General features: G+C 37.6%; 2 protein-coding genes and 2 pseudogenes across 2 annotated transcripts; 3 read left to right on the top strand and 1 right to left on the bottom strand.

Annotated features, from left to right (window-relative positions):
- LOC104792680 (65-kDa microtubule-associated protein 5-like) lies at positions 1131-4197 on the top strand. The gene is made up of 6 exons (XM_010518885.2): positions 1131-1297; positions 1842-2045; positions 2139-2381; positions 2463-2678; positions 2819-2974; positions 3064-4197. The coding sequence occupies exons 1-6, from the start codon at positions 1247-1249 to the stop codon at positions 4105-4107; spliced, it is 1914 nt and encodes a 637-aa protein (XP_010517187.1). The 5' UTR covers positions 1131-1246; the 3' UTR covers positions 4108-4197.
- Positions 4108-5507, top strand: LOC104792681 (annotated as a pseudogene).
- LOC104699309 lies at positions 8849-10155 on the top strand (annotated as a pseudogene).
- On the bottom strand, positions 11321-11898 carry LOC104699308. Its single transcript, XM_010414633.2, has one exon. The coding sequence runs from the start codon at positions 11831-11833 to the stop codon at positions 11321-11323; it is 513 nt and encodes a 170-aa protein (XP_010412935.1). The 5' UTR covers positions 11834-11898.

Genomic DNA, 11910 nt, shown 5'->3' with positions numbered 1-11910 from the left:
TTTTTTTTTTTTTTTTTCTTGCTTCCAATATCGTATCATGGGGCCTAGTTGTTGTACTAAGAAGATAACCTGATTCTTGCTGGTTCTCTCACAAACTTTGGAAAAAGTACATAAACTTTGAACCTTTTGCCTGACCTGTCTCAGTTGAGAAATTGAATGAACCAGTCGAGTCTTCTCAATAAATCAAATTCAGCTTGCCACGAGTCTCCTTCTTTTCGCAGTGAATTGACTCTCCTATGATTCTTTATCAGTTTGTTGATTTGTCTACCTTGGTCTTACTCATTGTTATTGATTTTATCCTAAGGCTTTTGTTTCATCCTGCATTTTATCCTAAGTCTTTGCTGATCTTTCACCTCAACTGAGTGATTTATTGCTGTTTTCCACGAACTCAGTTGTTGTCTCTTAGGATGGATGATGATGCTATGGTTGATTTTACATTACTTTGGTGTAGAATAGGCATTTTTCCAAGTGTTGTTTTGTTTCAACTTATGTAACTGTAATTTTGCCAAAAATACTTTTCCCTTCTGAAGAAACTAAGCAGAATTTTATTTTCTTGTGATTTTCACTTCATTGTGTATTGCAGTGAACAGTTTGGAGTCTGAGGATTATTTGACTGGTATGTTTATGAGAAAGAACCCCTAATCTATATAGATCGTTTTTTTTTGTAATCTGTTTTTAATATGCTATTATGTCGTAATGTTTGTTTTAAAATTTTATAAAATGCAATAATTTAATTAGTTTTGTAAAATATAAAATGTTAAAAAAAAAGTATACAATACAAAACTTTACAATTTTTAAGGGCCCAAAATTAGGATTTACCGCTGGAGACATATAATTTGACAGTTTCTTAAAAAAAAAATGTTTTAACCAAACAATTTTCAACATTTAGTATTAAAATATTCATAATCCTACTTAAACATCCTTTTTTATCCCCCCCCCCCCTGAAGATTTTGTTGAGTATGATGTACGGAAAATAATACAGCTGTCCAAATGTGAATGGACTCTCTGGTTTCACATCTGAGCTTGGTGGGCACGCTAAAAAAAAGAAACAAAAGAAAATATAAATAATATGCAAAATTCTAATTTAGCGCCAAAATCATTGTTTCACATTTGCTCTCTCTCTCTCTGTCTCTCTCGCTCTAGAAACGAAATCTATCGGGATCGTCTTCACGCTTCTTTAACCAGATAGCCTCGAGACACCTTCTAGGGTTTCAGAGCATCGTCAATTTCGCTCTTCTCGGCGCCGATGGTGGAAATGTGTCCGTCTTCAACAGTCACTAGCACTTATCTTTTGCAGGTTCTCAGATTCTTCGCTTTCTCCTCTTGCGTAGCTTCTTCATTTTCTCCAGATTTTGTTTTGAAATTTCGATTGGGATCGTCTCTATCTCCTTTGATTTTGAGTTTCCGATGGTTCATTGGCTCGTTCCGTAACGCAAATTGAAAATCGAATTTGGTGATTTTATGCGCTTCTCGTCATGGTTCTGTTAGTTTCCGTTCCAAGCCAATTTGACTATTTCACGCTTCAGTTTCTTCCTTTCTGACTTTGAAATTCCCCAATTATGCCTCCGCGGTTATATTTGCTTACAGTTTTTAGGTTTTCCTGTGAAGAACTCTACACTAATTTTGTCTTGGGTTGATTTTAGCATGATGCATCTTCTTAGTTAGCCTCGTTTGTTGAATCAACTGACTTGCTAGCTCAGATTTGAGCAGTAATCGAAATCAGGATTAGGATGATACTAATGATACTAATTGAGCAATGTATGTTTCCTTTGTTTCTTACTTAAACTCTACTTGATCAGGAATGTTTTATATGTCTAACACTGATTCTTATTGTGGTGTAGATAACCTGGGATGAGATTGGTGAAAGCTACAGTGACAGGGATAAGATGCTCCTAGAGCTTGAGCAGGAATGTCTGCATATATACAACAAAATGTTGGAGGAAATTCCTAAGTACAGAGCTGAGTTACAGCGTTCATTAGCTCAAGCTCAAGCTGAGATTGCCAGCGTCATGCCTGCACTTGGTGAAAAAGTTTCGTTTCCAAGGGTATGGTACTCTTAGCAACACTCCATCTTATATGTTTCATAGAGAACATATACGATTGTCTTATAATATGTTTATTATTTTTTGTTTGAGAAGAAAGGAGGCTCTCTGAAGGAGCAGATATCCACTGTCAAGCCTGTATCGGAAGATCTCCTGATGAAAAAGGATCTGCCAAGGAAAGAACTCTCTGAGACACTGACTCAAATCGCAAAGATCTCTTCTAACGTAGCGGGAAATGATTACCCTGTTAGTTCTGGTCCACAAATTGATGAAAGTGACTTGACACAAAGAAAGTTGGATGAACTTAGAGCACATCTGCAGGTTCTTCGTAATGAAAAGGTGTTTTTACATTTATATCTACACGTATTTGTTTGCAAATGTTTCTGGTTTATGTGCTTATCGTCTTTATTTCAATTTCAGGCTGTTCGACTGCAGAAAGTAAACTCTTATATCAGTGCTGTCCATGAGTTGTCAGAGATTATGTCGTTTGATTCCTCGAAGGCACTGAGTAGTGTTCATAGCAGCTTGACCGAGTTTTCAAAGACTCATTCGAAAAGCATCAGCAATGATACTCTTGCTAGGTTAACAAAACTTGTAAAGTCTCTGAAGGAGGAGAAACATGAGAGGTTGATCAAGGTAATAAAAAAGAATTCTTCTCAAATGTATAATAAATGCAATTTTTATTGGTGGCCTCTTATTTAACCTTGCACCAGCTTTCACGGAAAGCAAACCACAGCTAGTAGGGATTGATACCTTAAAATTATTATTTGTTTCAGCTACAAGGTTTGGGGAGAAGCATGCAAGAGCTGTGGAACCTAATGGAAACACCTATGGATGAGAGGAGAAGATTTGACCATTGCAGTGACTTACTTTCTGGTCCAGCTGATGATGCCTTGAAAAAGGGATGTCTCGGTCTGGACATTATCCTGGAGGTATTGGATCTTGTTTTTATTTTGGTTAGCTAGCATTATCATCTACCCTGTATATGTCTTCCTTTTGGATCTAATATTTTTGGCTGTAGGCCGAAGATGAAGTGAAAAGACTAAATGCCCTGAAGTCCAGCAAAATGAGGGAATTGGTGTTTAAGAGGCAGTGTGAACTAGGAGAGATCTACAGAGGGAATCATACGGACATCAATAGTGATGCTGCAAGAAAGAGTCTTGTCAAGGCAGTGTACTTAAGACACGTTCCTTGCAATATAGATGGAACCAAGGACGATTCTGGTCTTCTTGTTTCATCGAGCACGGCATTCAAACCTGTCAGTTATTCAAGAAGAACACCTGGGCACATTTTGGGAAGCAGCAGACATTCGGGAAATCTTGAAAGCGAATGGTCTGAAAGCTCCCTTTCTGGAAAGGAGTGTGACTATGATAGTTCAGAAGAAGAGGGCGAATCTTGTGAAAGCGAATCTTCTGAAAGCACATGTTCTGACAGAAAATTGGGTGAAAGTTGGCTTTCTGAAACGGAAAGTATTGACAGTGGTCCTTCAGAAGAAGAAGAGGGAAACACTTTCGTAATGAAAGGAGTCAGGAGGTCACTTGTCTTAAGAAAGCTTACGCGTGAGTTCAGACGTCTGTTAAAAACTGAAATAGCAGAGACGATCACCCAGGAGACAGCAGAGAGTCTTCTAGGTAGGAAGAGATACCGTTATGTTTTGAAGACAAAACCGAGTAGTTGTCTGCGTCTATCGGATAATGGAACGATACTGATCGTCTTTTACGAGACAGAGAAACTGCCTTCAAAATATCTTCTGTTGGAAGAATCTGGAGTTAGACTGAAGAATGCTCTCGGTTGGATATGGGATCAAGGTCAACACGACGATTGTTGGACTTTTACTACTAGCGACTTGATAAGTGCATCGCTTGTCTTACATGGTTGGGAAGAAAAGTATGTGCCGCTTTCTACTGGATATCTGTTACAGAATGTTAATCCAAAGAAAAATGCTCTCAGGTTTATTAACGAGGAATATCATCGATGTTACGGTGAGGATCTTGAATGGGGATTAGCTTATGTGAGAAAGTTTGGCATCCCCAGAGAAAGAATGGTTGGTTTTGTATATGATTAGATCCCAGAAGAAAAATATGAGTCTATGAAGAGCCCGTTTACGTCTAACAAAAGAAGACGAAGAAGAGCTCATAAAAAACTTTGCTTGATTCATCTTTTGGTTTGTCGCCAAAAAAAAAAAAAAGAGCCAATAGAATACAAACGTTGTGTGTCAGCTGCAAAGAATACGGCAGCTAACAAAGAGAGTCTTAAGAAGAAATCCATCTCTAGCTCTGCTCGTGCCGGCATTCAGGTATCCCTCAAACCCTAGCTCCTTCTCTTTAACAAGATTTGTACCTTGTTCTATGTCTAATGCATTATTGGGAAATTTCTGAATTCTGGAAATACGTTTTACTCTGTGTTTCTGCAATTAAGTAGCAATGTGTGCATTACACTGGAGATTGGTAGTCTCAATGCCAACGAACTCGATTTCTCTGTATGCACCCTTTGTAGTTGTGTAAGACAGTGCTACTGAATCTAGAATCTAGAGTGACTTTTTATACAATGGAGTGCTTCTGTTTTGTAACTAATTAGTGTGTACTACCAATTGGTACTGAGTGGCCTTAATGGGAGCATCTACTTGTCTTTTGTGTGTGTGTTCTTTTTCTCTTCAGCTTTTTTTTTTCTTTTTCTTTTTCTGTAAATCTAATCCAGTCATTAAAGCCGAATTGTAGATATCACAAGTGAATTCATACAAATCCATGTTTCTTGTATGGCTTTATTGCTGCAGTGTATTTTACTATGATAATCACTCGATACGTTGTAGTAGCTATAGGATGTAGTAGATGAATGTTCAAGCAAATAAAAGAACTGTGTGGTTAGTTGAAGTGTCTTGTGTGTTCCCCTATATAAATGTTTGCGGTTTGAATGTATATCTATGTACAAGAAGACATCTGTCTGATTAATGGGAAGCCTTTCTCTGTGCTCTAGCTTATTTTGTCTTTCTATGTGGTCTTCTTTCAGTGTCCTGTGGGTCGTATTCCTCGTCAGCTCAAGCAAAGAGTTTCAGAACATGGAAGTGTTGGTGCCATTGCAAAGAATCTACACAGCATCAACTCTAGAATACTTAACTGCAGAAGTTCTCGAGTTAGCTGGAAATGCGAGCAGGGATCTGAAAGTGAAGAGGATAACACCAAGGCATTTGCAGCTTGCAAATCAGAGGAGATGGGGAGCTTGACACTCTCATCAAAGGAATAATTGCAGGTGTCTCACTTCCACTAGTACCTTCTCAACAAAGTCATCAAGGATTGAGTTTCGGGCTCTGAGTCATACGTCTCGATAATACTATGTGTTCTCTTGTGGACGCCCTTAAGTGTATATGGGTTCATTTTTTACTCGTAGGTCTCTCGTCTTAGACTCATACTCCTGTTATTTTGCTAATGCGTATGATCAAGGATGATGGTACTTGATTTCTTGGTTTCCTATATACCGTTGCATGCCTCTCTTCTAGGTAACCCGGACAACATAAAGCAATAGAAATCAACGGTTGAAAACAACACTCAACATCTATATAGACACTAATGACAACAACATTTGATTGTTTCACAATTTTAGAATAGTTACAATATAGAACTAGACAAACGCATATGATTGTCCCAGATACTGCTACTAGTCTTCAAGCCAGCACACACTGAGTCCTCATAGATTGAGGAGCATAACTACCACACAAAGAGCTAAGCAAATAAACCATCAAAGCTTATACACTTGGGGTTTGATTCTTGTAAGTAAATAAAACAAACAAATCTCACTCAGCTTCCTTTAGTTGCCTTTCTTGGATCAGCCCTGGACCTGCGGCAAGAAAGGTACTTGTTCATAAGCAGAACTTGCAACATATTTCATTTATTAGCTGAGTTATATAAGATATGTTGTTATTTCACCTTTATTAATTGCAGGCTTGACCGCTTGAAGGTAGCCTTCCATAACTTAAAACCTTTCACACGTTCTCTACCGTGTGGCACGGTTTCAAATGCCTCAACGAGTAACACAACTTTCCTCTTCCTTAGTTTGCTAACAGCACGCTGCAGAGCATAATCAAACATCCAATCCTCTGAGTTTCTCCTCTCAACTATGTTCATCAAAAACATTTCTTCAAGCCGAATACTTTTTTCCTTTCAAACATCAGACAAATAATAAAACTTATTTTAGTGGCAACAAAATAACTTGCATAGCAAGCGTTAGTACAAAACTCACTGTCTTCAAACTCTTTAGCTGACCCATTCTCACAGTGCATGACTTCACACCGGCATTCACTCCAGAATAGAAAGTTTTCACTGTCATGAAAACGTCAATAACCAACCAAGAATTAGAAATCAGAGTTTTATGACTGCGTGAAAAAAAATACAAAGCATGGAGAAATGGATTTAAAACATACTCTTGCGTGTACAACCGTTGAGTTGATCCATAATTCACAACCGACGATGCAATTATATTGTCGGAGATGATGAAGCAATGAGGGATTTAAAAATTTCTCACTAATGGGATCCTCAAGTGAAGCTGACTTGAAATGTTCCACATTTAGACTCATTGACAAGCAAAGGAGACTCTTAGCTAGGCATTTTCTGTACTGCAAGCTGGTAAAGGAACACACTCTGTTTCATGTGGAAACTAGCTACATCCTCAGACAAACCAAGCATCTGTCTTAACTTTCTTGTCAACGTTGTTACAGTCGACTGGAAATGACTTTTGCCTTCACAATTACAGCTTCCATCTTCTGCAACTTTTTATCAACCCTGATACAACAGTGTTAAGAGATGCCTAATAAGCAAGATTAAAGGAAATTACATATAAAAGCTAAAGGCTCTCAGTTATAGGGAAAAGGGCTTTAGTGAAGAGAGTTTTTTCACATTCCGTCTCAGTTTCAGGGAAAAGGGCTTTAGCCTTTAGTGAAGAAAGTTTTTCTCATATACCTTCTGTGTTGACAATTTCAAATCACAGTGAAGAGATTTTTCCGCAGTTAATTATAAGTGAGAAACAGAAATAAAAAGTAAAACTTTAGACGTCTGAAAGCAAGGCAGAATGTTAAATTAGTCTCAAGCATAGGACGTAACAAAAACCACACAGTGCACAAAAACTAAACCACTTAACGCACCAAATAACTTAGTCGGCAACCATAAATAGTTTACTATCTTACATACATTTTCAAATGGATCTTGTCATTGTTTCGACAAGATCCAAAAGGTAGTGTTACTGTTGTTCTTGGGTATGAATACTGATTCTGCTTGAAAAATGTACTCAGTTGATCATCATCCGGCGTTGGTTTAAATGAATAAAGTACTTGCTATGGGTTGTAGTCTGCTAAAATATCTTAGATTTTCAATTGGTATCGCTGTTGACACTGCAATCCTTTAGTGTTTTGCTAATTATTTCTCTCTTTTTTTACAGCATCTTCGACTGCCTTATTTACTCCCATTACTGATGATCAAATCCGTTTAGAGTTCTTGAATTTCATTAGAGATTAGGTCAGAATTTATCAATGGCTTTTTGCTATTTGCAAGGTCTCCAGAACAGCGTTTCAAAACTTAATCTTTTGATACTCATATCTCATTGTTTTCACCAAGTTAAGAACTTTCGGGATTTTTCTCTCGTAGATTTAGACCTGTAAAGTAGACATGATGTACAAACTCTGCTTAGACCAGTAAAGTAAACATATATTGGTTCAGTTTGAAGATGTACAAACTCTGCTTAATCAACTAAAGTGGCCGATATCTAGTGCATGTTTGTTTAGTCAAGTCTCCTCCTTCTTGACATTGTTTATGATTTGAAAGTAGTTTCCTTAACAATAACAGAGGAAGTGATATGAAAATGGTTTGCATATCTATTACTAGTATTAGAAATGACAATCATTTGAGAGGTCTGTGATACCATATCCCTATTTTCATAGTATATATCCTTTTATCTTAATTTATATATGTAGGTGTTTCCTCTTAAATGGGAGCTCTTAAAACCTCAAGAGAAGATGAAGAGACATGTAACAGATTTGATCAAACAGGTAAGACCGTTATCTTGTGTGTATGCAGTTCCTTTTGTTTCTTCCATCTGCCTTCTTCTTCTTGTCATTTATTATTGACTTTATTTGGATTTCGTAGAGCCTATAAGAGAGTAACTGGAGGAGAGTTTGAAATGTTTATGGATTTCTTGACAAGTTTGAGTGTATTTTTTTTCTGGCAAAGCTCCTCAAGAAGAATGCAAGAACTTGTGAAAATATCAAAGGACAGGCGAGTTAAATGCACTATTTGAAGTAAGTTTGTCATATTGCATCGTTCAATTTGGTGTTAGTTGGTTGTGTTGCATCATCGCGAAGATGAACCTAAATTTCTTGATTTTTTTAAATGATACTACTATTTATCCCGCTGTGTATGGATGTTTTAGTTGCATATCAGTATATCACATTTTTACATGTTCTGTGGCATTAGTGTATGTTTATCCTTGTACATACTCCATCCTGTTGACAAAAAGCTTAGAGCATTTGCATCAACGGTTTCTTAAGTAACTATCTACAATAGTGAAAAGCTAAAAATAATAACTAAAAATTAAGTGGGTGTCTTGAATTGTTAAGAAACCCATTTATTAATATTTTATCATTACTTTTTACTATTTACTATTGTAGATACTCACTTAAAAAATCACTGATGGAGATGCTCTTAAAAAGATGTACCACCGGCTGCACTGTTCATCTTGAGTGATGTTATTTTTTCCGTGAACTCCAGTATATTTTGGTCTTGGTTTGAATGCAAGGAAACAGACAAAATTGTTAAAATGATAGTATGGCCATAGTGAGTTATAAAAATGTGATTGTGTCTGCTCTGATCACCATGTCTGCTCTGCTCGTAGATTTTCCAGTATCACATATAGTGAGCATAATAGTTCGAAGTATTAGGTTGGACAGCCAAATTTACATGAAATTATCCTTGTACTGCGATATTATTCCTGATTATAAATATTGGTTTTCAGGTTGATATCACGCCTGCAACTGACTCTTTCCTTTTTTGCGGTAAGAACTTGGAATAACTGCTGCTAGTAGCTGGATAGAGTCCATTCTATAAACTTGACTGGTTGTCTTGCTAACTTCGTTCTTCTCTGAACAGAGGTGCTCCAAGCAGCAGGTTTCTTAACTATTTGAACATACATATCATGCCGGTTTTTGACAAGGTATCATGCGTGAATTTCATTGCTTTGTTATTTTATATTTGTGTTTATATGAGCACATGATCTCTGCGTGCTCTTTTGGGCATCTGTTATCTACTCTCTTAGACATAATGAATAATCTTTTATGGCACTAATGGTATGAAGTAAAATGCTAGTTTCTTGTAACGTTGATTTAATATATGTTTGTAGGTATTTTCTTCTTAGATCTCATTTGCCTTCTTGCATGTAAATATCCTTATCACTCCAAAAAAGGAGCTTTCTTGGGCACCATAATAACTAAACTCTTGCTGATATTTCTCCATGGACAACTGTTTAGGCGGCTGCTTCCTTCAATCGTTCAGCTTTTAAAGGTACCTCTTTTTAGTGCCAGTGTGTCCTACTGCAGCCTTGCACTTTTAAATGTAAAGCTTTACATTCGACATTATCAAGATTGTCACACTCTTTTTTTTTAGATATACTTGCCTGCCAGAAAGACTGGAGAGGAAATGAACTTTCACCTACGTGGAGTGTTTGTGTATGTGTTTCACCACGACATCACCTTGCCCACAAGGTTACCAACAATCTTATTTGCGACTTATCCGGTTCTTTTTCTTTCTTTCTTGTTTTACTTATCCGATATGTAGAAAATATATAGGTTCCAAATACTACAAACAGCTTGTGCGGCTACACGATTGTGACCGGCCAGCCGTCAGACAGAGACAGATTGGGGGAGGACTTCTCGAAGTTGAACAAAGACTTCACTAGAGGTATTGTTAATTATTTGATATGACACCCAAATTTTGCATGTTAAAAACTTCAGCATACCGTCGTTGTTTAGAGTAAATAAATATAAAAATGGTAATCCAGACTAAGAAGAGGTAGAATAGTTCTTGGTACTTTTTATGATATCATAAACTATTTGTTTTGGTGATTTGCCACAGAATGACCATTGGTGATATCATAAAACTTCATCATTGCCGCATATCATCCAGAACTTGTGCCGGAACGTCTTTTCAGCAGATACAGAAGGTAATTAATTATTGACTCTTCTTTTGAAAATTCTATGTGTTGGGGGTTAAATGTTCTTCTCATTATGCTTTTCCTAGCTATCTTCTCATTGTGCTTTTCCTAGATATATGTTTGGATCTATTTGCCTGAACGGGAAGGATACCAGAATCCAAAGCGACGTAAAGTCTTTTTTCTCAACATGCCAGATTCAGAAGACAGTAGTACTCTATCACAAAGGCTTTCTCTCAGCAGTTTTATAGGATTTTCTGAAGTTGGAAATGTTTTAAGATGTTGATTTTCTGAAGTTGGGAATGTTGTAAATTCAAGACATTCACAGTCGTCCTCAACGCGTCGTTCAAAGCCCTCCTCCCCATTTCTCTCTGTCCCTAAAAATCTAAAAACATCCAATTTCAAGAACAACGTAACTCTCACAAAATAAGGGTTTACTACTCTTTCTCTCATCAACTTGTGGGTGTTTTTAAGTCACATTTCAATAACTCTCGTTCGATCCTTCTCCTCTTTCATATTTCTCTTTCAATTCACAAATTCAACAACCATGGACGAGTTACCTCCAGAGCTCTCTTGGTTAATATTCAGAGTCGACTCCCTAGCTCAATGTCGAGTTGCTTCGAAGACATTGAACTCTCTAGCTCTTGTAAATTCAAGAAGTAGCTCTTGTTCATGCGCTGAACTGAATTTCTTGTCCTTATGGGGGATTGTGAACGGGAGATTAGTAATCACACCAAGCAAGGTCAGATTTTTACAAAAAGTTGCCAGCTTTGAGCAGACTCCCAATCTTTACCGATTTTGGAGTTTTTTTTGCCTCCTAACACAACAAAAAAAAGGCTCTCAGTTTCAGGGAAAAGGGCTTTAGTGTAGTGAGGAGAGTTTTTCACATTCTCGTATCTTCATATACATTCTATGTTGACAAATTCAAATCACAGTGAAAGATTTTCCGCAGTTAATTTACAAGTGAGAAACAGAAATGAAAAGTAAAACTTTAAACGTCCGAGCAGAAGACATAACAAAAACCAATCCATTTATGACTTGCAACAAATAACTTAGTCGGAAACCGTTAATAGTTTATTATCTTACATACATTTTCAAATGGATCTTGTCTTGTGCAGAGGACGAGCCAAGCCAACGCCATGGTTCTTGCATGCCTTGTGCCGCCTAGGACTCAAAAACCGCCACTTTTTGAGGACGCTTAAACGCGGCCGGATGACACGCTGATACTTGCACTTTTTATCTGAACTCAGATTCTGCTGACACATGGGACTGAGGCGTCTCGTATGCTCGCTGGAGCTACTTCTAACGCGGTCAGCATCCTCACCAACCCCAGCCTCACACGAGTCGTCCTCACCCTGATCCGCACGCTTTTTTGGTATAATTTCTAAACTCTGATGCCGACCCCTGAGAGTGAATTGTCGTGTACGCTCACAAAAGGTTCTTCTAACTATAGCTATGCGATCAACATCCTTACCAACCCGAGCCTCGCACGAGTCCTTGTAACTTATGTAGACAGTTGCATTTTTGGCATTGAGTCCCTCACTGAGATCTTGGCTAGTATCTATAGCCACATTCACAATCTTCAAGTCGGACAAATCAGGATCCATGTTGATACTTCTATATTTGGCGACTGCAAGTTCCAAGTAAAGACGAATCCAGTCATTGTCTTGGACCTCTGATTTGT

Source organism: Camelina sativa, chromosome 6, assembly GCF_000633955.1.
Source record: "Camelina sativa cultivar DH55 chromosome 6, Cs, whole genome shotgun sequence".
In the NCBI taxonomy this organism is placed as follows: Eukaryota; Viridiplantae; Streptophyta; class Magnoliopsida; order Brassicales; family Brassicaceae; genus Camelina; species Camelina sativa.
Note: the sequence above shows the minus strand (reverse complement) of the source record. Positions and strands in the feature narration are given on the sequence as shown.

Bases quoted from the DNA above. Each gene is read 5' to 3' on its own strand.
- LOC104792680 (XM_010518885.2), top strand. From the start codon at position 1,247: ATGGTGGAAATGTGTCCGTCTTCAACAGTCACTAGCACTTATCTTTTG. The intron at 2,046-2,138 runs GTATGGTACTCT...TTGTTTGAGAAG, and splicing joins AAAAAGTTTCGTTTCCAAGG to AAAGGAGGCTCTCTGAAGGA. The intron at 2,382-2,462 runs GTGTTTTTACAT...TTTCAATTTCAG, and splicing joins AGGTTCTTCGTAATGAAAAG to GCTGTTCGACTGCAGAAAGT.
- LOC104699308 (XM_010414633.2), bottom strand. From the start codon at position 11,833: ATGGATCCTGATTTGTCCGACTTGAAGATTGTGAATGTGGCTATAGAT.